Source organism: Aspergillus welwitschiae (assembly GCF_003344945.1).
Source record: "Aspergillus welwitschiae strain CBS 139.54b unplaced genomic scaffold BDQ94scaffold_2, whole genome shotgun sequence".
Lineage (NCBI taxonomy): Eukaryota > Fungi > Ascomycota > Eurotiomycetes > Eurotiales > Aspergillaceae > Aspergillus > Aspergillus welwitschiae.
The window spans coordinates 1,495,335-1,521,592 of NW_020798696.1; the positions used below are offsets into that span (position 1 = coordinate 1,495,335).

Sequence of the window (26,258 nt, forward strand, 5' to 3'; positions counted from 1 at the left end):
ATTATTCTGAGTGAATCTGATTATCTGATTCTTCTCCTGCTATGAACATATCATTCAGGTCAATGCACTGCATAAGTTGCAGGCTAGCATACATAATGAACATTTCTTCTTTCCTCAACTTGCTAGTTTTTGTCCACCTGTCCTTTCTTTGCTCTGAGCATGAATTAGAACAAGGAATGACCGACTCCATGTAAAATAAAAATGAGCACACCCGCTTCTTGCTTATCTAAAGCCACCTGTGTATACGGAATCTCCATAAAGTCGCAAATAGAAAGTAAAGGGGAAAGAAGAAGAAGAAGAAAGACAATGTAATTGAATCCACCGGGGTATCTGATATCGAGACGAAGAAATTCACATGCAAGAGTTTCGAAAGACACCGAGGCTTTTGAACCGTTTCCCCAGAGATAACAGATGATGCAAGGCAAGGCAAGAACGCAAGAAAGATGCCCAACTCCCATATGATAACGATGATCGCATGTACCTGACCTCCTCGAGAAATTCCAGACATGCAGTTCATCAACTTAACGCGCACTCCCATGAAATGGCATATGATATCATATCATAATATGAAGTCAACGAAGAGTACGTCAAAAGAAAATCCGCATAGAGAAAGGAATTGAAGGAGAAGAATCACCCCCTCTTCGCCTTCCTCTGATTCGGCCAAAGCTGACCTCGACAATTACTCTCCCCACAAAGGCAAGGCACGGCATTCGGATCAACTTTCTTGACTTTCTCCCAGCCGGGATTATAATCAAAGGTCAGTTCCGTCATAGGTGGCACATCTTTAAAAGCGAAGAAAGCCAAGTCGTACAGGTAATCGTCAGCGTGGTTGCGGGTCACGGTAATCATGCGACAGTTAGGGTTGCATGAGTGATTCATGAATCGCGTTGGACCACCGAATTTGTGTCCGTCTACTACGTATTTACTGTCTTCGCCGGTGGCCAGGAAGTCGAGACTGAATAGATACGAGTGTCTGTTTTGAGATGTCGCGACGTCTTCGCGGATGTCGGCCACTTCTTTGGTGATGACCTCCCCGAGGTAGCAGTCGATGAATTGACCTGCGCGAATGCGGTCGGGGGAGCGAAGGCCTTTTTTCTTGGTTAGCATATGTACCTATGAAAGGAATCTGGCCTGTGACATACCGAACCCTCGATTACCGGTCTGGAAAATCTCCAGCCGTACCGTCCGGCCATTCTGCACCACTCGATTCCAGCACCGCTCATCACATCCACATCTCGAACTACACTCGTAAATCATGGCTTTTCGTTTTAGGAACTCCGGGGTGAGAACCAACAATCGCCCATCATCATCGGCCCGCTTATACGGCACCATTGGGTCATTGGTCTCCTCTTCTTTGCTGAGACAAAGACATCTTGCCGGATCGCAGAATCCGTCACAGCTACATCCCGCAAGGAACTCCTCTGGAACAGGCGTGACCCCTTGTCGTAGCTTGTATGCATTGACGAACTCAAAGTTGGCTGCGAACTGCGCTAGCTGGTGCTGGTCCCCAGATGCAAAGGTTACTTTGGGGCCTCGGATCTTCGCGAGCTTCTGCTGCAGGGTTTGGTGCAACTGTGCGCTGATATCCGGCTTAGAAGTCAACAGCGGGCCAGGGGCGCCAATAGTGAATGGGATGGCTGCTCGATTGACTTTTCGGGCGACAGGGTATGCACCCTTCAAGGCGCGTTTCTCATATGCGTCGGTTGGATAGAAGTTCTCGGAGAGGCCAATTGGAGAAGGGACGGAGATCACTTCGGCTGAATCGAGTTCTTGTTGCTGGCGCCGAGAAGGCGAGGGGATTACTACGCTGAGAGAGATAGGGCCGGGACTGGGGGTTTGAAATGATATGGACCGACTGGTGCTTAAGAGGGATCTCTGCTTTCTGTCTTCATCCCGGTCTTGGCTGCGGCGGTGATCGTGATTGGTGGTCGTGAGATTGAAGGGTGAAGATGAGCGAGTAGATGTTGCATTAGACTTGATCTGCAGAGGTCTGTTTTCCTTACTAGCAGAGGAGATGGCGTTAGGATTAACGGAGGAGGATCGAGCAGCTGTAACTCTGCGGTGAATCTGAACAGGCTTGACATCCTCGTCATCATCGTCATCCTCTATCTCGATAGAGATGGCGTGCTGATTGGCCCGGTTTGCCGGCTGTGGTTGGGAAAAAGACCGCGGCTGTGATTGCGGCCGGCGGGGCAGGAAGGATGCCAGCAGTTCCTCTGCATCCTCAGATTTCCTTTTCAAGGGAACTGAGGACGCAGGGCGGCGGGTGAGAGTGGAAGGAGACTTGGGGGTGTTGTTCTGAAGAGGTGGTGCTGAAGATGGCACATGATTCTAGATGTATCAAGTCAGCTGATCCTCTCACGAACTATAGCAGAGGTTGCGCAGTGAATAAAGTGAAGCAAAATTGTTAAGGTCACAAGAACATATAACAGAGAAGAAAACAAGTGCGAGACTGTCAGGTTCCAATCTCTTTGACAAGAAATGAAAAAAGAAAGGAAATTCCAATTTAAGTAAGTGGTTGTGGCATTAGTATAAGTGCGCACAACAGACATCCATGCAATGCAGTATAGCCGCTCCCTTATACAAAAGTAGATAGAAAACTAGCCGCAAGAACAACACCAAAATAACACGACGCCAAACAATTTTGAAAGGGCGGAAATGCATAAAAGAGCACTTACCTCATTTCTCTCCTCTGAGTCTGAGTCGACCGTAAGATCGATGACCATGGTGGCAGATACAACAGGTACTCAGCTTCGTAGCAGTAGTAAATTCATAGGTAAAACCGTAAAAAAACTACCACAAGAATGACACACCTATAGAGGACAACATGAGCCTGGTGGCTGCTGAAGATGATCATTAGAATAAAATCAGGTCTTGGAGTTAGGAGTGAACCAAAAATAAGACTAGACTATTTTAGGAAATTACAAGTCAGCTGATTTATAAATTATTTAGTTTCAGTGAATTGGCTGATTTAACACTACAATTTATATCAAATATAACTGACAAATCAATATTTCAAGAATTAAAAGGATGAAGAAGAAGTGGCATTAAATTATCCCTTTATTTTGGACTTCTACTGTTATGCTGGTTTGTTATATCAGAAGAACACTTGGTAAATTGCATCGAGCAATTCTAGTCTGACCAATAAGGGTGAGTCGTGAAAGAGAAACCATAAAAGGGGCTAATCCTGTTATCTTTGCCTAGTTCCGCCCTGCCAAAACAACAAATGCAGACAAATTAGTATCAAGACAGCACATACAGCACAACTTAAAGAATTAGTGATAATAATTAAATAAACATATAGAATAATATTTTGAAAATCATATCTGATAGATTTTATTTAAATAAATGCATTAGTGAAGACATTACAGCAATTCGAACTGGCTTTAATTAATTCTTTGTGAAAGTGGCTTAATTTCTTGGCATGTCATCTGCTTCATGACTAATCATCTTTGAAACATGGTTTACTGTTGTTATAGACAATTGACAATTGTAAGTCCTCTTCAGACCCGAGAACTGTACAAACTTTGATAGACTTCAATTCGAGGTATGACATATTGGTCCAGTTCTGAGAGCAAGATGCTATGCGGTAGTGCTTATACATTACACGACACCCTATACTTCACCTCTTTAGCGTCCCCGTCTCTAGTCTAACCAAGCTAAACCCCACGGCGTCACGCTAAGGGGCCAACTGGCTACTGGCAAGTGCATAATCTGGCTTCCGCTTCCTGATCTAGATATTTTGTAGATGAGCTTTGGGCTTTGAACTTAGTCGGTCTGTGACATTGCATTTAAGCGATCGACTACATACGAGTAGTCTATTGTATAAATTGGACAACCGAGATAGGTGTATAAATTGCGAAACCAAGTCATGCAGTACTAAGACAACACGAAATTTGAGTCAAGGTTTGACAGAACAATAGGTACTGTACGCTTGAAAGGTTTTATATTCGACTAGCATCTGCTACCATGGAATCGTAATTGCTAATCGCTACAAGAAGTCTAAAAATTAGTCTGCAGCAGGGGCAGCCAAGTACGGCCTATCAAGGTCTCTACACTGTAGGTAAATGCTTTGTAGGTTGTTGAACCGCTGACACACGTGGATGGCCAGCGAACCGAAGTATTATGACTTGCATCAAATCTACCTATATCATAACCTTCAATGTGACTGAAAACAGGGGGCCGACATTCCTACGTATAGTAACGCTCCATAGTCCTGTAGAGAGACAGAACTCTAACATAGGAAAACAGCCCAGAAAATTATACAACAGGTCAAGGGTCGAAAGACTCGGGGGGGAAGAAAACTGACGGAAATCCATGATGCATCCTTGCTCGGTTCTAATGTACACCACGACAAACCGCTACCGGGGACGATGAGCCAGCTCAGGGACTATGCAGACCGAAAGTTAACATAAGGAAAAGGAACAAAAGAAACACGTGATGCTCATGCAAATGCTCATGGTTCGAGCCGACTGGCCCGAGTAAATTTAAATGCAATCTGCGTGCAGGCGCCCCATTCACAATACTCTCAGAGTCTTAATGCGTCCAGGATTTTCTTGGCCATTTCCCGATACTGCCACATACCGCCTGCAACCTTCTTGAATTGGATACCATGCAGCGAGAACAGCGGCACCTTGACGATCAGAATTTCAAACCTTAGGACCAAGTTCTCGCCCGTATCACTCTGCACCCGGGTCGTAGTCTCCCCCATGACACGTTCGCCCACCACCACGTTGTCACGGTGGTCCCGAGAGCCATCATCTTCGTCAGGGCCTTCAGAGTCTGTCACGAAACTTTGATCAGGTGGAGCCCGAGTCCGACGCTGGCCCCGAGGCGTGTAGTGTCGCGATTCGTCTCGGTCATCGTGGTTCAAAAAGCCCCCAAAGCTGATGCGACGACGATGGCCCGAAACTTGTCCCTGACGGTCTGGGCTTGGGGGTCCGACATCTACTACTTTATCCAAGTCGATGCTCGGCGCGTGGCGACAGCTAAAGCCGCCCTTGATCTCAACGTACTCCACAGAGAGCTGTTTCAATACTCGGATGATATCAGCCCGGATGACTGGCAGGGGTTTGCTGCTGGTTGTTGAAACACTGAAAAGTCCCTTGAGGTACACCGGCTTAGAGAGATCCTCTCCTTCGTTGGCACTTTCAAGTGCCGTGCCGGCGCCCGATATATCTGCATCGGTCTCCTCAGGAACGTTGGCCTCGCGCGTTGCCTCCCGTCTAGCTCTCCGAGCCTGGATACTCTCACGACGAGCGTGACCCAGAGACATGGTCCGGGCTGTATGTGTGCGGGTCAACTTGGCCTCTTTTCCGGGCGCGGTTTCTTTCTGCATGTTCGCGAAGTCGGAACCGCTAGTGGGAGGTGGCTGGGCCGCCGTATCCGCTTCATGTCTACGAGAGCGGCGAGCTCGGTAGTCTGCCGAGTTCACACTTGCAGATCTCTCCAAGAACTTGTTGGACCGCGAGGCCGGCTCGGCGGATCCTGGAGCCTTGAGAAGATCCTGGTGCTGTGGTTGACTACCCCCCGTGTGAACGGCCGTCGGCGACGGGTCCGCACGTCGGGTTCTCTTGACGCTAAACCCTCTGGAAAGAGGTGAAGCTGAATCGGCGGGAGGTTGGACATTCAAGGACGGCGTATGTGGGCTCCCAAGTCTGCCGCGTTCCGGGTCGCGGCTGCGCTCCTTTGTCCTTCTCGTACTGAATCGCCTTAGGATACCCGCTGCAGTGCTCTCCTTCTTCACCGGAGTCTCCGGTTGCGACGCAGGAGGCGCAGGAGAATGCCCGGCTTGCGGGGCCAGATGGAGGTTCTTAATACCATCATTGAGATCATCGTCGCCATGTGTCCTTGCCCTAGGACGAGACCTCCTGCCGGTATCTTTCTCTCCGGGAACGTGGTATTGATTGGTGTGAGCGGCCTCTGGCGCAGGAAGATCTGGCATCTGGAGCATCGAGTCCCCGCTAGCATGTGGAACACCAAGCGCGCCAGGGTTAACTTCAACCCGCTCTCGGTCAAGTTTCTCCTTTACGAGGTAGTAAACCGACAGAAGGGGACTATAAGCGTTGACCGGATCGTTGCCTAGTTGAACAGCCTCTGCGGAGGGCGCAGACAGTGTGTCTCTGCTGGCCGAGTTTCGTCGCTTGTAAAAGTCGAACACACCACGCTTCTTCTCGGTATGACTGGGAGGAGGCTGATCACGAGCCATAGCCTTTACAGCATGCTGATACTCCTCCGACTCAATGATTTTGGTAAGTTGTGATGTAATGTAATCCGCGGATCCAAAATCAAAACCAGTCATTTTCTCAATGACCTCCGGATCCAAGGGAAGTTGTATCGGTTCACGGTATGGAAGATAGTTGTCGGGTGGCCCATTGAAACCCTTGTTCATCCATGGGTGGTTCATTATCTCTGCCAAACTGGCACGCTGCTTGGGATCGGTTACCAACATGCGCGAAATTATATGGCGACATTCTACAACTCAAGCATTAGCATTGCGTAGGTGAAGAGGGCGAGGGGTAAGCTCACCAGTTGTGAGGCCGGGCGGGTACTCGAAAACACCCTGCTTGATCTTGGCATGAAGTTTGGGCATGCTCTGATCGTCGAAAGGTACTTTACCACAGACCAGGACATAGAGCACAATCCCGAAACTCCATACATCCACCTCCGGACCGGTATATTGTCTAGCCTGTAGCAATTCCGGAGCTGCGAAGTAGAGACTGCCACAGAATGTCTTGAGAAGGCTCCGTGGGGAGAAAAGATTGCTCAGGCCAAAGTCGATGATCTTGATGTCTCCAGTCTTGCTGATCAGGATGTTCTCGATCTTCAGGTCACGATGCACGATGCTATTGCGGTGGCAATAATCCAATGCGCTGGCAATCTGACGGGCGAACTTCCGAGCCTGCTTCTCTTTCAACTTGCCGTGGGAGATGATGTAGTCCAACATCTGACCCCCATTGACGAGTTCGAACAACATGTACCAATGGTAATTGGTTCGCACCACATCTCGCATACCACAGATGTACGGATGATTGACGAGGCTAACGATGGCCGCTTCGCGGGCGGTTCGGATCTCTTTGGAGCGATCAGCTCTTTCGGCTTCGCGGGAGCTGCGGTGTTCCTCCGTCGATTGCCGGGGGACGATCTTAACGGCCACCTGCATGATATTAGTAAATAAATGGCAAGAACCCTAAGGACACCGACATATTACTTACCTGCTCTCCAGTGTCCATGTTCTTTCCGACTTTGACCTTGCCCATACTGCCTGCTCCCAGTGTTTTACCCAAAGCCCATTGGCCTGAGGGGGTTGTGATCATCGTGCGACGCTTTGTTTGTACGGAGTTGGTCGGGTGCAGATGGGCGCCGGCAGCAGCCTGCGAATGTCCCGCAACGCCCTCCGCCATGATGGGCCCCGCGGTAGCCATGTCGATGCTATCCCGTTGATGACCGTGTGCCGACAGATTCCGGTGCTGTTTGTGTGAGGGTGGCTGTTCTGAACGGTAGGAGGTGGAGGGGCGCTCCTGTGAACGCTCCCTTGAGGAGTCCCGACGGAACGGAGCGGGTTGGGCACCCCTGGAGGCTTCAAAATCGCGACGGGCTATGTTGTCAAAGACGGCTTGGTTCGACGGAGGGCGACGATCATAGGACTGAGACTTGGAGTAGGAATGGGAGTAGCGATTCTGCGAGTGGTGATGATGATGATGGTGGTGATGCTGCGGAGAGGGCTGGGAGGCAGTCGCGGGACGGACCGCGACACTTCGGGTTCGGTGAGGAAGATCGGATGAAGGAGGACGATGGGAAGAGGAGCGAGAGGAGATGGACTGGCTTCGGACGACGGAGGGTGACGCAGTGGGAGGAGCAGCAGTGGACATCACGATGGGCACGAAATTGACGAGTTCCGAGCCAACCACGATTCAGCGCGCTTCATCCACCCTAAGATCGCTTGCTGATCGAGGGGAGGTTTTCGCGTGAGGGCGGATGCAGCCCAAAGGGAGGCCAGAGGCACCGGTCGGGGAGCAAGTGGGAGCGAGTGGGGGAGATGGCGTTGGCTGACGGAGCAACTTTGAGGGAAGCGACAGCCTGCGTGGGTACGTCCAGTCTCCAGCGAAACGGCTTGGTACACTCCTCCCCCATGTATTTTCGGAAGGTCTAGAAATTAGGGGGGGAAGAGGTGGGTGAGGGGAATAGTAGTAGTAAGGACGGGCACCACTACTAGCGGAGAGGGGGGGAAACAGGAGAAAGGAGTGAATAGATACCACCCACAATAGAGTAAGAAAAAGAGTGAAAGGGGGGGGGAAAAGGAAAATAAGGGAGGGGAGAAATGGACGAAGGGGAGTTTGCGAAATGCAGAGAGAAAGAGGAATTGACGCTGGGATTATTGCGGCTGGCAGCTGCGGAGAAAGCCAGAAACCAGACCAGACCAGGACCGGACAAGCCAGCCAGGAATCAGCCAGGAATAGCAGTCCCGGAGACACACTAGAGAAGAGGGGATATCCCGAATGTCTCTGATCTCCGCCGCACTCTGCTAAGGCCAAGAATGTGTGGTACCTTGGGTGGGAAATGAAGGGTCTTGCTTGGCTGCTGTCTTTAAAATGCAGGACGTGCTTCTTGGGAGTGAATGAGATAAGTTTAAAAAGAGGAAAGGAAAACAAGAGAGAGAGAGAGAAAGAGAGAAGAGGGAGGGTGAGGAAATGATGCCCATGCGACCTCTCGTATTTGCTTGCTGCTGCATGGATTCTGGCGGAATCACCAGGGCGATTGCATCGAGTTACGCAGGGGAAAGGAAACTGCAATTTCCATCCACTCATCTTCATCTGAGAATAGTTACCGTTGTCTTACTTCTTGTTCCTCTTCTTACTATTTTAGCATTTTCTCGATCGACGGGGATTCCATTCCTGTCTGCTTCTTACTCCCTCTTCCCTTTTTTTTTCTTTCCCCCATCCCGGTAGAAATTAGACAGCTGCATGCACGTTTCCAAACCGAGGTTACTATATTGAATCACATAGTGGTTGCCTCCCAGGCAATAGTCTAGTAGTTCCCCTCCTCAATCTCACTCACCCCTACAGGTTGGATCAAGGACCCTGCCAACTGCTTCTGCTCCGACCGCCGGTGGAACGAGACCAATGGATACGTCGGACTTTCGGTGTTTTGGGCACGGATGGGCATGATCAGCTGGCCGAGAGACTCATCATCATCATTCTGGGTCCTGACCATTTCCTGCTGGACGGTCCAAATTAAGTTGGTCGGATGAGCCCAGATTATCTGCCAAGCACGTTCGGTCGCAGAAGTGGACATCAGATGCTCGTTCTGTTTCCGGATGCTCATGTTGGATCTGTCATCCGCCCCCGTGGCCATCATTCATGATCTCGCGGTTAATCTGAGAACAGCCAGTCTAGTACGGAGTATATAGTATTGTTGGCGCCTCTTACTATGAATTGTCCAGCTGAACAAAAGACCAACAAACGTAGCCCAAAACTCCCATCTTTCCCAAAACTATCGACACATCCCATGATTCACAGCAATAATGAATCGAGTTTGATCTATATACACAAGAAATCCGGCCAGGTTCTAGTACTTTGAGCTACTGCAGTTACTGTTTTCAGCCACACAAAAACGTGGCGGTGCACACGCCAATCCCATGTCCGCCTTGTCACATGTCTTCCGCCCGCGGCCTCTAACCATGCATCGTTCATCATCATCATCCTCATCTGTTTCGTTCCCTCTTCCTCCCAATCCACCAAACTTAGTTCTCTTTCATTGATTCACCTGGTGGGTAATTTCTATACTAGTAGTGGTAAGTCCACTTCATCCGCGTAGGATCTACACTACAGACACTGACGGTATGTCAACGTCGGAAACAGCCATGCTGCACCCTTGAGCTGCACCTCCATCATGGCCAGTAAAAGGAACCGCGCCGCCTTTGAGGCAGACCTGCAGGCGCGCCAGTCTCCTTACGCATTATACGGAACTCCATTACCCCCACTAGACGATAGCGTGCGAGACGACGGATCATATGCGCCCATCTGGAAGCAGGAGGTGACCGATGACCGGGGAAGGAAACGCCTACATGGTGCCTTCACCGGTGGGTTCAGTGCCGGGTGAGCTCACGATTCATGAATAGCGTTGGACAGCACACTAAAGGCGGCCCATCTTCAGGTACTTCAACACCGTCGGGTCGAAGGAAGGATGGACTCCAGCAACCTTTGTGTCTTCGCGCCAGAACCGCGCCAAGGATGTTCGACAGCAACGACCAGAAGACTTCATGGATGAGGAGGATGTTCGGGAAGCAGAAGAGTCCAAGAGACTCCAAACTGCCGATGAGTACTCCGGCTTTGGTTCTACAGATGCCGAATTGGCGCGCCGCGGAGGGTTGATGGACCTCCTGAAAACGAGCGGAGAAACTATGGGGGTGAAACTTCTGAAGAGGATGGGGTGGCGAGAAGGCCAGGGGATTGGGCCCAAGGTGCGACGTAGAGCTGACCTCGGGGACGGTATGTTGCAACGTGACGGAGGAGCTGAACAAACATACCTGTTCGCGCCCGAAAACCCGCCAATGGTTGCCTTCATCCATAAGACCGATCATAAGGGCCTTGGATATGAAGGAGAGGCCCGTCTAGACGCCCAGCAAACCAAAGCAAACGAGTCCGACGACGAGGATAATGATGCGTTCTTCGGAAAGCGGCTAATGGCTCCGGGGAAGCCGAAGCAGCCCAAAGCGAAAGGACCTCGACGCGGGGCGTTTGGTGTCGGCGTGTTGAATGATACTGGCTCGGATGACGAGGATCCCTATTCCTTAGGCCCACAGATATCTTACAACCGAGTCATTGGAGGGGACAAAAAGAAGAAGAAGAAAGCAAAGCCTGCTGAGGATGCGAGAACCCTCCCCAGTTCGTCAAACCCGCTTCTCAGCAACAAACCCGTATACATACCGAAGAGGGTCATTGCCGCCAAGGGTGCCGCCGGTTTTCGAAAGTGTTCTGATGGTCGTTTACCTTTGGAAGGATTCTTGCTTGCGGAGGGCATTTCAAGCCTCTCAATATCCTCGCAAGAGAAGAAGTATGCGCCACCAGAAATCCCCAAGGATTGGAAATCCCGCAAAGCACCGACACAGGAAAGGGATGTCTCAAACTACGTTTCTACGGCTGAGGCAGCTAAAGCTTCGTCAATGGATCCTACCGCAAGAGCCGCTCTCTTGGGAGAAGCACAACTTCCCGGAAAGTCCATATTCGATTGGATGACTCCCGAGGCTCGGGAAAGAATCGTGAAGCTTACAGGGAAGACCGATCTGCCGCCGGCGCTTGGTGAAAAAGCCCCTAAAGGTTACGAGGTCTCAGAAGCGGAGAAGCGCAAGGATTTATGGGATCTCGTACCTAAATTGGACAAGCAGGTAGCCGTCCAGGCACTCACACGAGCAGCCAGTGGTTGGATGCCGTATTCGGAAGACCTAAGCAAACGGGACCGCTATCGAACATTCCTCCAAGTACGAGCTGGACTCCGAGACAGTCTCCCGGACCGGGTTGCCGGATCAACTACAGATGAATGGGCTGCGGAACTACACGAATTTGCGCGAGCGGCGGAGGTCTTCAAGCCGATGTCTGGGCTCATGGCATCGCGATTCACCTCTGCCAGTTCCGGACCCAAAGAGTCGTCCGACAAGTCTGACGGATCTCCTTCGGCGGAGCCGTTGCTTAGCAAGCCCGCAGCAAAACCAGAGGACCCTGCAGTGGAGGCAGCGAAGATTGGCATGTTTGGCCCAATGACTCGTAGTAGCATCTCTTTCTACCCGACGCGTCTCTTGTGCAAACGATTCAATGTTCGGCCCCCCGAGCATGTCCAAATGGATCCTGGTGCGCCATCGGGACGCGCTGAAGCCTCAGCCCCCGGGAGCCGGTTCCAATCGGCAGGTTACCAGACCGCTTCCGGGCCGAAAGAGTTAGTTTCGCGGGATGTTATGAACCAGCTCATGCTTGAGGCTGGCGGTGGATCTCTGGCAGCTGCAGACGCGGCCTCGCCGACGTCATCAGGGCCAGCGGGGAGTCGGGCACCAGTGGTGGTCGAGCCAGAGCGCAACGAAGCTCTAGAAGCCGAGCGGCCGGGCGAGGCGGTGTTCAAGGCGATCTTTGGCAGCGATGATGAAGACGAGGATGAGGAAATGAGCTGATTGATATATTGGAGGATTCAAACTTGTACCGATAGATAGACACCCTGTCTTCGTATTCCCTGCAGGCAAAGCCAATATTGACTTTGAAACGTAATGATCGTCTGGGGATGTTTGCAAAGTCCCACTTCTTCCACGTACCCGACCGCTTAAAGTTTTCTTTGGTCGATAAAATAAAAGAAGAAAAAGGAGATCCACCTGACAGTGGATGCATAAGAAAAAGAAAAATAAATATGCAGTATCTTTCAATCAGAGTAGAATAATTGTTTATTTCTTTTCCCTGTCTCTTCTCTTTTCTATTCAATCTTTGCCAGTGGAGAGAGACTTGAACTGTGACATCCGATACAGTGAAGCCGGAAGAGAAAGCCGCCTTTGCAACTTCCCCCCAACTCGCCATCTCTCCCTCTCTAACTCTCCAACTCGCAAAAGAACGGTCTGGACAAGACCTGCATAGGGTGACACCGCAGGAAACGTTGCGGAGCGAGTGATCGGTTGGCAATATCAGCTCTAGGCTCCGCACTTAAAGTTCTCTTACTTTGCTTTACACGAAGAAGGGGACGGCGAACCTCCAGTCAACCTTGGGCTAATCCCCTCACGTCGGTGCGCCGTCATCGTCATATCCTCCTCTTCTTCCCCCGCTGGTTGGTTCCTTTTATTTACCTCAACCTGGTCGATCAGCAGTGCTCATCTATTGCTTTTCTCTCCTCAATCGTTGTCACCGTATTTCCTTCTCTTCCATACACACTCTCTCCCTCTCTGTGCCTCTCTCTCTCTCTGCATTGTGGCTGGTCAGGCCATTGCGCTGCAACTCTCCGCATCGCCCGCCACCCATTCACCACTGGGTTTCCACCGCTTCGGGTCATACGACCGATTACGATAACTGGATGGGAGGATTCTCGATCCATGATAGGAACGGCTCATTAGACTAAGCCTGTCTAATAAGCTCTCTCCCGCCGGCATCGTGAACCACTTCTTCCACGCCCCCCCTCCTCCACGCCCTCCCCCTCCTCATTTGGTCATCTCCAACTGCGTCCCTGCAGTGACTCTCACTGACCACTGAACCCCCGTCGGTTCTGGCGACCGGTTATCTTTGGCTGATGGAGCTTGAGCTTGTTTCTTCAACATGGTGAGTCTTCCAACTACCCCTCTGTTTCCTTGGAGTCTCTATGTCCACACCCTATAACTACATTCCCCCGATGCGGAGTCGCATGCCATCCCGTCCTGCTATCCGTTATCTCAAAAGGTCCATGCCCTGCAACCGCCCCTCTTCTCTCTCTTCCATCTAGTTCATGTACATGGAATTATGGGTTTCCAAAATTCTCACTGTATATGAAAATCCATAGGGTTGTTGCTTTTCCTTATCGCGCGATTATAGCCGTCCTTCCTACGCGGCACAGGTAGTCACCGAAGAGCGCCGTTCCGAAGACATTCATCCCCAAGCCGCCGCAACAAGCAATGCGCTCACCTCCGGCAACTCATCTGCCAGGGCGCGCGGATCCCGAATCAGGGCAGAGCACTTCCCGCTGAACCAGCATTACAATGCGCCTATCCGTCGTCACGTCTGGTATAGCAAACGGCGCCTATGGACCCGCACACAATTAGACCAGGAGCGCACCGAGTTCTTCGAAACTAGGGTCACGGGTCGTTCGGAGATCTGGGCGGCTTTGTCTGCGGCTATCTCTTTGATGCGCGCCGGTGATCTCGCAACAGCGCAAAGTTTCATTGATGCAGCCGGCATCACCGTCCCCACCGGTGATCTCTGCCAAGGCTGCTACGACGAGCAGGGTGTACTCTACCGGCTACCACAGTGCATTGTGAGCGACCCAGAGAATATCGTGCGATCCGACCAGGAGCCGGATGACTTCGATACGGACGACGGCAAGCTATCTTCAGACGAAGCCTCAGGGGATGAGTTAATAGCCGATGACATAGAACGTCGTCGCGATGAAAAGGGCAAGACTAGCGAGCGTGATCTAATCCGCATCCGTGCGCGATTGAGCGATAGAGGCGGTCCCGATATCATCCTGTCAGTGGTGAAGACGATGAACGTCGGCTCGATAGCCCGCAAAGTGCAACAAGAGGCAGGGGTACGTCAGCTTGCGCTATGCTTTATCCACCCTCCTTTGAAACAAAATTTGGACATGCAGTCTAACAGAAGCCGTGGTTGTATAGATTCCGCGCACTCACCGTGTGAGGCTTGTCTACCTAGGCAGAATGCTCAAAGAACATGTGCCCCTAGTCGACCAAGGGTGGAATCCCGCCCACGTTATTAGCGCCCTCGTTGTCCCGCGACAATCGGTGTCATGACAGTTTCGTGGCTGCGATAGCTCACATGCACTCTAACAGCCTGCGTGCATGAACTACCTGCAGAGACCGATCCACCTAATCCACCCTTTGATATACGGTCTGATCTTGCACGAATAAACAACACAACACCGCACACTACAACACACCATACCTCGTCCGACTGATTAACATTCCAAATAATGATGATAATACCTCGATACCCCCCTACTTACTTATTTCACGACAGCATTGCCATCGATTTGGCATACCTACTTTTTCTCCCCGCGCAAGCCTAATCTATGCTTCCCCATACTCAGGTGCCAAGGCATTACTGCAATTAAGTCGGTTTTCACGTTCATGTCCCATTTGTCTGGTTCCGCACAATACCCCAATTAGTGTTTGTTTGTTTGTTTAGTTGTTTGTTTGATCCATAGCTTTTCTTCTTCATGATGGAATGTTCTTTCTTGTCTAGTACTTATCACCTTAATTAACAATTACATAGCTATTTAACACTCATAACTATTATCTTAATACTGAATCCTAAACTAAATACTCTGTGATAGTAGTAGTAGTAGTAGTAGTAGTAGTAGTAGTAGTAGTAGTAGTATGCTATATCCTCCCGTCTATCATCCTTCCTCAAGGTACTTGATTCGTAGCTTGCAGTAGTCGATTTAGTTCCATGGTCTCCGCTGGTAGTACTATGTACTATTCATCCTAGTGTAACTATACTAGATGACCTAATCCGTCAGCTTTGGCAGTTGGTGAGCATCGGTTTGATGATTATATATATTAATGTGCTGTGCTCTCTCACCCACTAAAACACGGATTGCCGACGAGTCCTAAACATATCAACTTACAGACGGAATCAGAACCGTAGTTTAAAATATATCATTATTGAAGAAAAAGACGAAAAAAGAAAAGGAAAATGAACTTGAGGAAAAGGTACTACTAGAAAGGGGTGTAAAAAGAAAAAAGAAATTGTTGTGCATCATCCGTGAATCGAACACGGGCCTCATCGATGGCAACGATGAATTCTACCACTAGACCAATGATGCTTGGGCGGCGGACCACTGCGTTATCTGATTCGCTGCTTGTTTTATTTTTCTGTATTGTGCTCTATCAGGGACAGGATCACATGTTGAATTTCCCATTAAGATGACTAGTCAGTTAGCACATACGTGCAAAAGTATACTTAACAGATGTGTTTTATGTCCATGACAAGCATATACCATGCTGAAACAAACAATCAGTAGAATGCTGACAATAAAATCTAACCGTAAAATCCCGCAGCATGTAAATCATGCCTATTTCTTCTAGAAGCCTAGAACAATTTCCCGTTCTCGGCTTCTCTTCCCTTGGGCGTTTGTCCGGATCGTCTCTTGAACACGCGGCAGACCACCCTTGCGCCCTGTACCACACCTCTGACCAGGCTAGTGGGGTTGTAGTGCTTGACTCGGAACATGTAGTACAAGGCGACCGTACCCAGGATGTTGAACCCCACGTATGCCCATCCGATTCCAAAGTTCCGCCAGCGCTGGCTGTAGTCTTCAGATTCGTCAGCATGTGTGGAAGGTAAAGCGGAGTTTGGGATATATGAACCTACAGATTTCACTTGTTGCTAGGTATTGATCGGCATTCTGCATCTGACAGTATTGGCATCCTTGCGTCGCTGTTGGGTTAGACAGTCGCCCCGCAGCAGTTTGCAAGTACTGAGCCATGTACTGGCCGCAGGTTTGACCAGAGGGAGGATTGAACACGCTCATCTCCTCGCTGGAACATTGAATTGTCCGTCCGTGTAACCCCGTTGCCGTGATACCCGCAATCAGGTAGGTTAGCGGAGAGACCCGGTACATGAAGATCCAAAATCCTGGCAGTGCTTGGGGTGGCTGCATAACACCATTGAACGTCAAAGCCATGATGAACATGAGCGTGGCGATGGAACCTCCTGTTTCGGCATCGGGCAGCGCGGAAATTACTAAAGCGGCAAACGTTGAGGTGAACATGTAGAATTGTACGACGAAGAGTAACATGAGCCCTTGTCGGTGAGACGCCTGATTGGCTCCGTAGATTGGATAGTAGTAGCACGCGTAGGCAATGACTCCGGCGAGAATTTGGTAGGGTATCTCAACCAGAACGTTGGCGACAAGGAATGCTGCCCATGAATACGCTTTGGAGGGTCTCTCTCGTACCTCGTAGAGTGATCGCTGAACCACAAACTTTGGCATTATCCTGAAACCCCGTTAGCTTGTTGTCGAAGGAAGTAGGGCGATGTACCTACTGCTGCACCAGAGTTGAGAAAATCGAAGTGAGCATGAAGGCGCTGAACAGGACATCTTGAAACCCTTGCATGTTGTTATCGGGCTTGAAAAATGTGAATCCGATGAACAAGGAGGCAGCGGTAGCCAGAATAAGCTTGGCCCATACGTAGGAAGGTTCACGCCAATACTGTTGGAAGACACGATGGGTTACGTGCCACAGCTGGTTGGGAAAAGGCATGGCGTATTCTCCTTTCTGTGCATCATCATTGCCAGTTTCGGAAGCAGAGGCTCTCTCTTGGTGGATTCGATCAATTTCTTTCTGAATATCAGTAGCCTGTTGGCTATCGTTCCAAACAGCTGGCCAGTCCTTGGTAGCTCTTCCAGAGGCGCCGGCACCTATAATCTCCAGCATATATTCGGCGGGCTTTCCTGGTCAGCATAAGACCTCACACGATCATTTAAAGTACTTACATTTTCTGACGGCCCACATGGCCTTGCACCATTTGACTCGAAATATGTCAGTAAGGTCTGTGATTGCTCTCCTATATCTCCAAAGTAGACCGTCCGCCCCCCTTTTGCTAGGAAGAGAAGGCGATCAAACTGCTGAAACAAAAGCGCACTGGGTTGGTGAATCGTCGAGAGCACTGCTTGGCCATGGTTTGCGAGCTTCCTGAGGAAAGCACAAATAGCCCAAGAGCTTTGTGAATCCAACCCACTAGTTGGCTCATCAAGGAAGATAAGTAACGCAGGCTTAGCGGCAAGCTCCACACCGATTGTCAGTAACTTCCTCTGCTCAACATTTAGACCTTCACCAGGTGTTCCAACAATAGCACTAGCAAAATCCTGCATATTAAGCATTTCAATAACCTCCTCAACGTGCTTGTACTTTTCTTTCTTGGAAACCGACTTAGGTTGGCGTAGAAGTGCGCTGAACCGCAGAGCTTCTCTCACAGTTGTTGTAGAAAGATGCAGATCCTGCTGCTGTACATACCCCGTCTTCCTTTGGAAGCTGCTGTCAAGCGGCTTTCCATCTACCAGCATGTCGCCTGTCACAACGCCTATTGAAACACGTTTTGCTAGAACATCAAGCAAGGTGGTTTTTCCAGCACCTGAGACACCCATAAGGGCCGTGAGTGTTCCAGGCTTGACCCATCCGGAGACATTGTCCAGAAGACGCCGTTGGCCTCCCTTGACTGGTATATCGTAGCAAACGTTTCGCCACGTGAATATACTATGCTGTTTGGGGAGAGCAGACGCATCCTTCTCTGATTCGGCAGATCTGTGGGCCACGGCAACATTACTGGTTCCGGCATCTCCCTGGGGCTTTTTGTCGAGGCCGCGCATGTGAGGAGGGACATGGCCTCGCCGGAATACGAGGAACTCAGCTTTAGACGAAGTTGCAGAGTTGAGCTCCGTCGCAACCAAGTATATCACCGTGAAAAAGATCCAGAACCCTATGAGGATCCCGAGGTTTCTCCATACATGTGCATACGTATAGCTATACTGGGTTTCGATGTAAGCATCTCCAGAGACAGTCCTTTCACCAGCGACACTCCCACGAATGGAGCAGATAAAAGAGTCACCACTCAGAGTCGGATATGATGGTATGAACTGTGAGCATGTGAACCGTCGGCCGTGGAATTCGTTGGCAACTAGAGCCTCGAAGGTATAAAAGACGGGGTTGATCCATCGAATCCAACTGAACCATGGAATAGAAGACATTTGAGGTGTAGGAATTACAAAGCCGGTGTAGATGACGATGGCCAATACAATGACACCAGCCATAGCCATTGCTTGTGCAAGTGTCTTCGTCGAGGCTGCAAGGGTCCGGAAGATGCCAGACATCGCAAGCGTGCTCAGAAAAGTGAATAGGAAGAATATGAAGAACTGTGATGGTTCGTAGCGCTATTTTCACGGTCAATTGAGGTACACACGGAGTACCTGAGTTATTGCATTTACTTACCAAGCCAGCTAGAAAATAAAAGATGATGTTGAACACCACAGCAGAGACGAATTTGACGGGTATATCGGACACAATGCCACCAAAGGCTTCAGCAAAAGGATGGACAAAAGCGTATGATGCTTGTTTTTCAATGATTGGCCGTTGGTCATAAAGTGAGTTTATCTCTGTTATGCTTATGAGAGCGTTCATCCTGAGAAACGCAGTCAGCACATCCCATTCTCCCATTTATGCTTGCAACATGCCCACTCTTTAGAGGACAACTTACAACACAGCGAAAAAAAGAGCAGCTCCTTTGCTTTGAAAGCCCACGGTGGCATTTGGCGTCCTGTACGTCTTAGTGCACGTTCGAACTGCAGTAAATAAGATACCTACCCAAAATACATTGAGCCAATGATGAGGGACATTGCGATTCTGCCAATGACGTTCGTCAATGTAGAAGGTTTATCATTCCATATCCTAGAAAAATCAGCATTTGTCATAGAGATATACAATGATTAGCAGCAATTACCTTTGATATGCCCTAATGGTACAAAGCTTAACCTGCATGGGGATCGAAATTATATAGGGACTCTTTGGCCAAACATGTCGCGCTTGTTTCAGGCGCTTCATTTCACCAAACTGTTGCTCATGCTTTCCACCTAATGGAAACTCCTTCATATGCTGTTCGATTTCCTGTTGAAGCCTGGCATACTGAGGGCTGTTCTTCCAGTACTTTTCAAAGTCATCTGGTGTTCGGGGAACCTTGTTCTCCATTCCTTCACGTGCTTGACGCTCTTGAGGGTTGGTGACTGATGTCAGGAAATCACCAGTGGTCTGACGCGGCGGACAAAGCCACCCCATGCCCTCGAAGTATTCTTTTGCCTCGTCGCATGGCCCGAAGTAGATTTCACGACCCTCATACAGAACGATTGCCTTGTCAAAGACATCGTAGATTGCTTGAGATGCTTGATAAATAGCGACTGCATGGCAGGTGCCGGCCAAGTTGGATGAAACTCGTAAAGCTTTGACAAATTCCAGCGCACTTGCAGAGTCAAGCCCTCTAGTACTATTATCCCACGCTCCAACTGGTGCTCCGGAGACTGGATCATGTCAATTCAACTGCTAGCTATACACTTGAAGTGGTATGATAACTTACGCGCCATTTCAGCAATACTGCAGACAAGTTAGGGCGATCTGATAAGGCAAACCCGGGATCAAACATACCTGACTCGCTTTCTTTCACCTCCTGATACACCCCTGATATAGTCGTCGCCAACTGGAGGCAGGATTAGGAACACAAGAAACATTCAACGGCTGAAAATTGACATCAGAGACGCACCCTTTGTGTTATACGTATGTGACAGGCCAAAGATAGTCAGCGCAACCTGGGTAACGTATTTAGCATATTGCTGTCGAGTGACGCCTTGCAATCGGGTCTCGGGCGCTCTCGCAGCGGCGGCAAATTCCAACGTTTGGCCAACAGTGAGATGCGGGAAATGCTTATCCACCTCCTGATTGTATAGCACCTCACCCTTGAACTCTTTGTGCATCTTCTCCATGGAGATACCATTGAACTGGATTTCAGAGCTCTTGCGCAGCTTCAGACCATGAAGTTCCCCACACAAGGACTTCAAGAAAGTCGAACAGCCACTCCCGGGGCGTCCCAGAACGATCAGGAGCTCACCACTTCTGAGGAGACCATCAAAGTCACGCAGGATATGCTTCTCTGGAGTGCGCTGAATACAAGGCAGGTACTCCTGTGGTCTGAAAGGGGCTAGAAGAATCGAAGACACGTTGTTCTGGTATTGCAGGGCGGAACCCGAGCCCGAGACGTTGAGATGTTGAAAGACGACACCAGTCGAAGGAGGTCGAGGGATCCCCTCCCTATCCAACATCTTCAGCACCATGCGAACCCATTTATAGTGATCAAATTGGTCATTTGTGGGATCAAGAACTGGATCGCCCATTTCCAGTCCTTCGAGGGTGTCCTTTCGTTCAACCGGTCCATCGACAGTTGAGTCGAGAGTGCTCTGGCGCCTTGGGAAGTTGGAAGCCAAGCGGGTCAACTCAGCCTTTTGCTCAGGGTCCATGTTCTCCATGAAAGAGCTTTCATTGCGCGTCAGCCTCGGCGGTATTTGAGAATTGCTCGGCCCAGAGGCCAATTCCTCTTGCTTGGAGGAGCTGGGCTGCGAGCTCTCGTCGGGCTTCTCAAGCTGTGCCATCTTTGACGACAGGCTAGAGCGGGAAACAATGGTAGAGCTCACCCTAGAAGATGAAATAAAATAGAAGCGGGTGAAGAAGAATTGGTCCAAAGAGCACCAGAGGGGTGATGAAGGATTTCAGGAAATCCTTGTAGCGAATAGCCTGTCAGGATCTGGGTAACGCGTGCCTTCCTACCATGGCCGATTTTCCTCAATTGGAGACGGATCTTCGCTTTGCCGACATCATTCACTGACAAAGAGTTTGGGGACGCAAATAAGATTCAGGACGCTTGATGTTGTCATTTGTGCACGTTGCAAGTGATGATGTCACCCGCAACCTTCCGTGTAACGACGGGAGACCCGAGGAGCCAGTGGTTTCCAATAATGCTACGAGACGGAGCACTTGATTCGATCGGTGGAACAAACAAGAGCAATGGACAAACTGCAAGAGCTGCTAATTGGAAGTTAAGAGTTGTGGTTCCGTCCCTGGAGGGGCTGGGATATTGACCATCCGGATGCGGAATGCGTGGTTTTTCTTAGTTCTCCGCGCATTGGGTTTGCATCGGGCACTCTCGTTGTACCAGGAGTTCATGCACAGTAACTGTACGTTGAATAATAAGCCGAGAGGCTCAAATCTTAAATGTCGGGCAGCACATTCTAAGATGCAGGGTTCTAGACTACTGCAGGTCTGGGGTTGATAATACTTTAATGATCACCCACTGAAAGGCTAGAAGCTACTGGGATAGGCGAGCACCGAATAATCAGCATTGTATTACCAACTGAATACATAAACGTACTTGTGGTCGGGTCTTAGTTTCAACAGGTTCTTTCGGACCGGCCTACTTATCCAGAACACCGCGTAAAGGTGCCCGACCATCGTTCTGGTGCCTCCACTATGCTGCGTAGCTTCATCGGCCTATCTAAGCTATCGACCTTAGTAAAGCTACAACCAATCCAAGCTACCAATATCTACGAGAGGCGCCTAACCACAGAGCTGGCTCAAGCCGTAGCTAATGTCCGTAAGGGCTGGACAGGCTTTGAGTTACCCAGCAAGGCCGGCGCCTCCTGGAAATGGTTTTGGCGCTATCAAGGACCGCCTGAGGGGAGGGACGAGCTCAGACCCAGTCCAGCCCACTCATTACTGATGCGTTTGCAACCATAATGGTATGCACTGCGCAGCAGCAAGACGTTCCAAAGCTGCGGTCCCAGATAGAAATGGTTGATTGGCCAGGCTGCATCTATCTAGTGACGGAAGTCTCGTCAGTGTCTATCTCGCTAGACAATAGCCATAGGTGGATGACCTCTGAAGCTTCAGAGACTACCAGAAACGCACTAGTAGTAGATGAGTCACCAAGCTTGTGTTTTTGTTGTCGCGGCTGTTGTTGCTGTTGTTGTTAATGATGATGATGATGAGGATGGCTGTGGCTGTTGTGGTGGTGTGACGATGATGCTGTTGTTGATGCTAGTGGTGGTGGTTCTGTAGCAAGTCGAAACTATGACTTGCGGACTAGACCAAACCCCTCAGATGACTGATGATCGGGCTGTGCGTGCTAACAGCTTGTTGGAGTGTCGAGTTGAGGTGTCGGATTGAAGGAGAAGAGGAGATGAGAAAGGGAAGGGAGAGAAGAAGACGAGAGAGAGAAAGCTGGGCTTTCCTCTCAGGATTGATAAACGGAAAGTGCGAACATCGTTATGATACAGAGATAGGCAGGAACGCTGGTCAACCCAGCAAGAGCCATATACTCTGCAGTTAAAATGCCTTCTTACAAGTAGTACTCTATCCATTACATCCCTCCATACTTTGGTCATAGATATACATCACTCCAAAGCCATCGTGATCTGTAGATAGTAACTAAAATGCTAACCCGATCAACATTAGTCCATCGCCTTCCCCACACCAGCCCCACCGCAACCGGCATCCAAAAACAACCAACCAACCAAATCACACTGTAAATCAAACAATGCAAACAGAAAATATCTCCAAAAAAGAAAAAAAAAAGTCACGAATAGCTTCATCAATCCCAAGGACTTCCCCAAACCACCATTGTCCAGAGACCACCAAGGAATCTTACGCTCTGGAAAGCGCAGGCACATCAATCGCCTCGCTCCCGCGAACATCACAAGCCCAAGGGCCCATTTTTCCTAGCAACCGCACTCGAACAATCTATTCCTGACCTGGAACCACCACCAACAACCACAACCATGTCCGACGTGACCAAGACTCCCTTCGTACGGGATCTCGCCTCGAGCGGTACATACCTCACCCATCCGTCCAATTCGTACGTCCAGAAAACCAAATCTAACGAAGTAAAACTACAGAGAAGAAAATCCGCGACAAAGCCACCGACTCTCTCTCACTCTTCCTCCGCTCCAAAACCGACCTCTCCCTCATCGACCTCCTCAAACTATGGAAGGGTCTATTCTTCTGTACGCTACATCTCTTCCCCAAATATCACACCGCCACAAACACCAACTAATCATGTATTTAACCAGGCTTCTACCACTCCGACCGTCCCCTAACGCAACAAGCACTCGCCCGCACTCTCAGCTACAGCCTGGTCCCGACGCTCCCCCGAAGCACGCTGCATCGCTTCCTCCGCGCCTTCTGGATAACCATTGGACGGGACTTCCACTCACTCGACCGTCTCCGTCTAGACAAGTATCTATTCCTGATCCGTTGCTACGTGGGCGTTGCATTCGAGGTGTTCCTCAAGCCCCAGCAATCCTCCACCTCCACCACCACATCCACAAACGGCGGCAAGCGCAAAAGAGAAGAAGAGCCTACATCGTCAAAGCGGAATAAGAAGAACAACAAGAACAAGAAACAAACCCAACAAGAAGAATCCACATCATCAACAACCACCGGAGAAGAAAAAGACTGGTCCGCCCTCGAATCCTACATCACCATTATCGAAGAAGGACCCTTGTGCCCTCTGAACTTTGACCCGGATCAACCGCCCATGAACGAGAAGGAAGATTACGTGCCCATGCCGCATGGACCGGACGGATTGCGGTACCATGTGATGGATATCTGGATCGATGAGTTGGAGAAAGTATTGGAGTTCGAGGAGGGAGAGGAAGAGGGGCAACCGAAGAAGAAGGTCAAGGGCGGAGTGCCGATGGAGCTTTTGTTGAGGCCGATTGAGAAGTTGAAGGCGGAGAGTGGGTATAAGCCTGTGCGGACTCGGGCTGCGGAGACGCTGGATGATGAGCGGTTGGTTGAGTGGGGGGTAAAGGAGAGGAAGGTGGTGGAGGAGAGTAGTGATGAGGAGTGGGATGGGTTTGACTGAGCTGTTGATATTTGTCTATAAATTCTAATGGCTCTTGCAATTTTTCTGTTTGATCAAAAGTGTATAGATTGTGAATTGGATGGCAGCGTGCGCATGCTGTGTTTATTGGCTGGCCTGGATTAAGTCGGCTAGCTCTACTACATCATGTGATTGAAACAATGTATATTTATATAGTGACTCTATGCGCCATCTTGGTGCACTGCTGTCTAGTATACAGAAAGCACAATCCAATTGAAACGACAGTAAAGCAAGCCAAAACAAAAAGTCTTGCGCCAGGGTATCATCAGAGTGCGAAGACCAGAATGAAGAATATAGAACGACGACATCCAAAGTACCATCCGCTACTTTTACGCTTGTATCATCTCCAACGTCTAAGGTTTCGGTCCTTCGGCTTCGTATAGGTGACCCGACCTCGAGAGGACAGTGCCCAAGCCCTTGTGGATTTCCACTTGGAAAGCTTCAAAAGGTATGCTCTCTCCGTCAACGCTGATGTAGCCCTCCTTTTCGTGGGGAACAAGCCGATACGCAAGAGCCTTGCGGATTTTGACGTCGGGCATATCGAAGAAATCGCCTTCGGGAATGGCGGTCATCATTTTAAGCGTGGTCAGGCGACTGAGAGTCCCATCGATGGTGACGATATCCACCAGGCCATCGTTGGGCAGAGAGGCAGGGAAGAAGTTTGTATCCTTGGACACGATGGCCATCTTGCCCGCATAGAAATTGCCAAGATTCTCGGCTGGAATAACTTCCCAGTCCTTGGGCAGCTCGTCCAACACGGTGCCGTACACGAGCTCGGGAAGCCCGTCCGGCTGTTCTGTAGTACCCTCGTCCGGACGACTAGGCGGCTGGCTCTGCGCGTAAGCACTGTAGTGATCTTTAATCGCTTGTTTATCATCCATTACGACCTTGACTGCCAGATCGCACGGATACACTGCGCGGCGCATGATACGCTTGAGAAATCCGTAGGTGAAGCGGTGAGCACCCATCCATCGGATATCATCTGTACCGAGGTCGGATTCCGCGATGATACCGAAAGACTGTGACAAGAAGGACAGCGTGCGAGTCTTTCCCTGCGTGATGGAAACCAGATCCATAGGGGTTCGGACACCCTTTACAATGGCCAAAGCCGCCACTGAGACACTGCCCGTTCCGCAAAGATTCCATGCCATTGCGTTTCCGGACCCGCAAGGCACCATTGCCACGGCCACTTTAGCTAAAGCTTCACCGGCATTAGGTTTCTTCGCCAGACCGTTAAAAACCTCGTAAGGCAAACCATCGCCGGAGCAGCAAATGATCGCATCATACGCATTGACATCCAGTTGCTCCACAATTTCAACGGCGTGGCCTCCATGCGTCGTTTCCTGCACGTCCACCTGGCAGCGGGCTGCAGCAAAGACAGGAGCTGCATACGAGGAGTACAATTTGACCGCGTGGCCTTGACCGCCGAACGGGTTGACCAGAACCTTGAGTCTCTTGTACTGTTTGGCGGTACCATACGCAACGGATAAGAGTTTGTTCGTCCAGGATTCTACCGCCGCCTTTTCTTCGGGCGCGAACGGGTATCGCAGGGCGGACACAGAAACATCCTCTTTAGAGGCCGGCTCCGCATAGGTGATAGTAAGGCCCTCGGGCGACAGGTCGGCGTCCAAGACATTGTATAGCGCAATGGAGTGAGTGGGTTTGGCTGTTTTGCTGGCGATGCCGCAACACCCACGCTCGGATTTGCGCATGGAACGCTCATCTGCGCGAATGCCAGTATCTCGTTAACACGGGAATTTGGTGAATATTCTCGAGAAGGGAAATTGCGCAAAGAGACTTACCGACAATCAAAAGAGAGTCGCCTCCTAGGGTGAGAGAGACCGAGTTGGAGACTATCAGCGTCGCATCATGTTCAAGCAGCTGATCCCGAGTTTCCGGATGATCCGCGTTGTTAAACGACGGGCGAGGAGGCCCGTTGGAGGTGGTCATAGTGCCCGGCGCAGGGCACAGCGTGGATGTGAAGAGCCGACCGTATTTGGAAATGAGAAAAGATAGATGCGTAGAAGTGAATGTGGTCAGTAAGAATACTAACCATAAGAATAAGAGAAAGACAAAGGGAACGAAAGAGTTTGAGACGAAGAGAAG

At 50.1% G+C, this 26,258-nt stretch overlaps 10 protein-coding genes and 1 non-coding gene across 11 annotated transcripts; 4 read left to right on the forward strand and 7 right to left on the reverse strand.

Annotated features, from left to right (window-relative positions):
* Window positions 1-21: 21 nt before the first annotated feature.
* clrD (histone-lysine N-methyltransferase Clr4) lies at window positions 22-2,842 on the reverse strand. The gene is made up of 3 exons (XM_026764525.1): window positions 2,679-2,842; window positions 1,143-2,331; window positions 22-1,088 (listed from the first exon to the last, which is right to left on the reverse strand). The coding sequence occupies exons 1-3, from the start codon at window positions 2,724-2,726 to the stop codon at window positions 631-633; spliced, it is 1,695 nt and encodes a 564-aa protein (XP_026631857.1). The 5' UTR covers window positions 2,727-2,842; the 3' UTR covers window positions 22-630.
* Window positions 2,843-4,418: 1,576 nt separating this feature from the next.
* On the reverse strand, window positions 4,419-8,225 carry kin1 (putative serine/threonine protein kinase Kin1). Its single transcript, XM_026775883.1, has 3 exons — window positions 7,215-8,225; window positions 6,529-7,156; window positions 4,419-6,474 (listed from the first exon to the last, which is right to left on the reverse strand). The coding sequence occupies exons 1-3, from the start codon at window positions 7,869-7,871 to the stop codon at window positions 4,529-4,531; spliced, it is 3,231 nt and encodes a 1,076-aa protein (XP_026631858.1). The 5' UTR covers window positions 7,872-8,225; the 3' UTR covers window positions 4,419-4,528.
* An 802-nt stretch (window positions 8,226-9,027) lies between these two features.
* BDQ94DRAFT_165928 (uncharacterized protein) lies at window positions 9,028-9,354 on the reverse strand (the record flags this gene model as incomplete). The annotated part of the gene is made up of 1 exon (XM_026770433.1): window positions 9,028-9,354. One exon carries the CDS (start codon window positions 9,352-9,354, stop codon window positions 9,028-9,030), a length of 327 nt encoding a protein of 108 aa, XP_026631859.1.
* Window positions 9,355-9,645: 291 nt separating this feature from the next.
* Window positions 9,646-12,421, forward strand: BDQ94DRAFT_134738 (putative G-patch domain protein). The gene is made up of 2 exons (XM_026764526.1): window positions 9,646-10,097; window positions 10,156-12,421. Exons 1-2 carry the CDS (start codon window positions 9,892-9,894, stop codon window positions 12,158-12,160), a joined length of 2,211 nt encoding a protein of 736 aa, XP_026631860.1. The 5' UTR covers window positions 9,646-9,891; the 3' UTR covers window positions 12,161-12,421.
* Window positions 12,303-12,721, forward strand: BDQ94DRAFT_48806 (uncharacterized protein). Its single transcript, XM_026775884.1, has one exon. The coding sequence runs from the start codon at window positions 12,366-12,368 to the stop codon at window positions 12,609-12,611; it is 246 nt and encodes an 81-aa protein (XP_026631861.1). The 5' UTR covers window positions 12,303-12,365; the 3' UTR covers window positions 12,612-12,721.
* A 13-nt stretch (window positions 12,722-12,734) lies between these two features.
* Window positions 12,735-13,498, reverse strand: BDQ94DRAFT_134741 (uncharacterized protein). Its single transcript, XM_026764527.1, has one exon. It carries the CDS (start codon window positions 13,060-13,062, stop codon window positions 12,832-12,834), a length of 231 nt encoding a protein of 76 aa, XP_026631863.1. The 5' UTR covers window positions 13,063-13,498; the 3' UTR covers window positions 12,735-12,831.
* Window positions 12,735-14,960, forward strand: BDQ94DRAFT_134743 (uncharacterized protein). Its single transcript, XM_026764528.1, has 3 exons — window positions 12,735-13,283; window positions 13,501-14,244; window positions 14,330-14,960. Exons 1-3 carry the CDS (start codon window positions 13,281-13,283, stop codon window positions 14,462-14,464), a joined length of 882 nt encoding a protein of 293 aa, XP_026631862.1. The 5' UTR covers window positions 12,735-13,280; the 3' UTR covers window positions 14,465-14,960.
* A 467-nt stretch (window positions 14,961-15,427) lies between these two features.
* Window positions 15,428-15,498, reverse strand: BDQ94DRAFT_t20. Its single transcript has one exon. It is a non-coding gene; the product is annotated as a tRNA-Gly (tRNA).
* Window positions 15,499-15,605: 107 nt separating this feature from the next.
* On the reverse strand, window positions 15,606-20,865 carry BDQ94DRAFT_179768 (ATP-binding cassette transporter; the record flags this gene model as incomplete). The annotated part of the gene is made up of 11 exons (XM_026773469.1): window positions 15,606-15,988; window positions 16,047-16,672; window positions 16,722-17,125; window positions 17,173-18,606; window positions 18,665-18,854; window positions 18,930-18,989; window positions 19,037-19,120; window positions 19,173-19,743; window positions 19,800-19,816; window positions 19,868-19,919; window positions 19,983-20,865. The coding sequence occupies 11 exons, from the start codon at window positions 20,863-20,865 to the stop codon at window positions 15,765-15,767; spliced, it is 4,545 nt and encodes a 1,514-aa protein (XP_026631864.1). The 3' UTR covers window positions 15,606-15,764.
* Window positions 20,866-22,872: 2,007 nt separating this feature from the next.
* On the forward strand, window positions 22,873-24,320 carry BDQ94DRAFT_48856 (ribosomal RNA processing 1 family protein). Its single transcript, XM_026775885.1, has 3 exons — window positions 22,873-23,095; window positions 23,164-23,271; window positions 23,338-24,320. Exons 1-3 carry the CDS (start codon window positions 23,047-23,049, stop codon window positions 24,132-24,134), a joined length of 954 nt encoding a protein of 317 aa, XP_026631865.1. The 5' UTR covers window positions 22,873-23,046; the 3' UTR covers window positions 24,135-24,320.
* Window positions 24,321-24,505: 185 nt separating this feature from the next.
* On the reverse strand, window positions 24,506-26,102 carry BDQ94DRAFT_165933 (putative sphingosine kinase (SphK); the record flags this gene model as incomplete). Its single annotated transcript, XM_026770434.1, has 2 exons — window positions 24,506-25,875; window positions 25,955-26,102. 2 exons carry the CDS (start codon window positions 26,100-26,102, stop codon window positions 24,506-24,508), a joined length of 1,518 nt encoding a protein of 505 aa, XP_026631866.1.
* Window positions 26,103-26,258: the final 156 nt, after the last annotated feature.

Excerpts from the sequence above, each read along its gene's own strand:
- BDQ94DRAFT_134743 (XM_026764528.1), top strand. Across the intron at positions 14,245-14,329 it reads AAGTGCAACAAGAGGCAGGG|ATTCCGCGCACTCACCGTGT; the intron begins GTACGTCAGCTT and ends GTGGTTGTATAG.
- BDQ94DRAFT_48806 (XM_026775884.1), top strand. The coding sequence starts at position 12,366 with ATGCATAAGAAAAAGAAAAATAAATATGCAGTATCTTTCAATCAGAGT.
- kin1 (XM_026775883.1), bottom strand. The coding sequence starts at position 7,871 with ATGTCCACTGCTGCTCCTCCCACTGCGTCACCCTCCGTCGTCCGAAGC. Across the intron at positions 7,157-7,214 it reads ACATGGACACTGGAGAGCAG|GTGGCCGTTAAGATCGTCCC; the intron begins GTAAGTAATATG and ends AATATCATGCAG. Across the intron at positions 6,475-6,528 it reads CCCGCCCGGCCTCACAACTG|AATGTCGCCATATAATTTCG; the intron begins GTGAGCTTACCC and ends CTTGAGTTGTAG.
- BDQ94DRAFT_48856 (XM_026775885.1), top strand. The coding sequence starts at position 23,047 with ATGTCCGACGTGACCAAGACTCCCTTCGTACGGGATCTCGCCTCGAGC. Across the intron at positions 23,096-23,163 it reads ACGGGATCTCGCCTCGAGCG|AGAAGAAAATCCGCGACAAA; the intron begins GTACATACCTCA and ends GTAAAACTACAG. Across the intron at positions 23,272-23,337 it reads ATGGAAGGGTCTATTCTTCT|GCTTCTACCACTCCGACCGT; the intron begins GTACGCTACATC and ends GTATTTAACCAG.
- clrD (XM_026764525.1), bottom strand. The coding sequence starts at position 2,726 with ATGGTCATCGATCTTACGGTCGACTCAGACTCAGAGGAGAGAAATGAG. Across the intron at positions 2,332-2,678 it reads ACTCAGAGGAGAGAAATGAG|AATCATGTGCCATCTTCAGC; the intron begins GTAAGTGCTCTT and ends TGATACATCTAG. Across the intron at positions 1,089-1,142 it reads GACCGGTAATCGAGGGTTCG|GCCTTCGCTCCCCCGACCGC; the intron begins GTATGTCACAGG and ends CCAAGAAAAAAG.
- BDQ94DRAFT_134741 (XM_026764527.1), bottom strand. The coding sequence starts at position 13,062 with ATGGATCGAGAATCCTCCCATCCAGTTATCGTAATCGGTCGTATGACC.
- BDQ94DRAFT_134738 (XM_026764526.1), top strand. The coding sequence starts at position 9,892 with ATGGCCAGTAAAAGGAACCGCGCCGCCTTTGAGGCAGACCTGCAGGCG. Across the intron at positions 10,098-10,155 it reads ACCGGTGGGTTCAGTGCCGG|GTACTTCAACACCGTCGGGT; the intron begins GTGAGCTCACGA and ends GCCCATCTTCAG.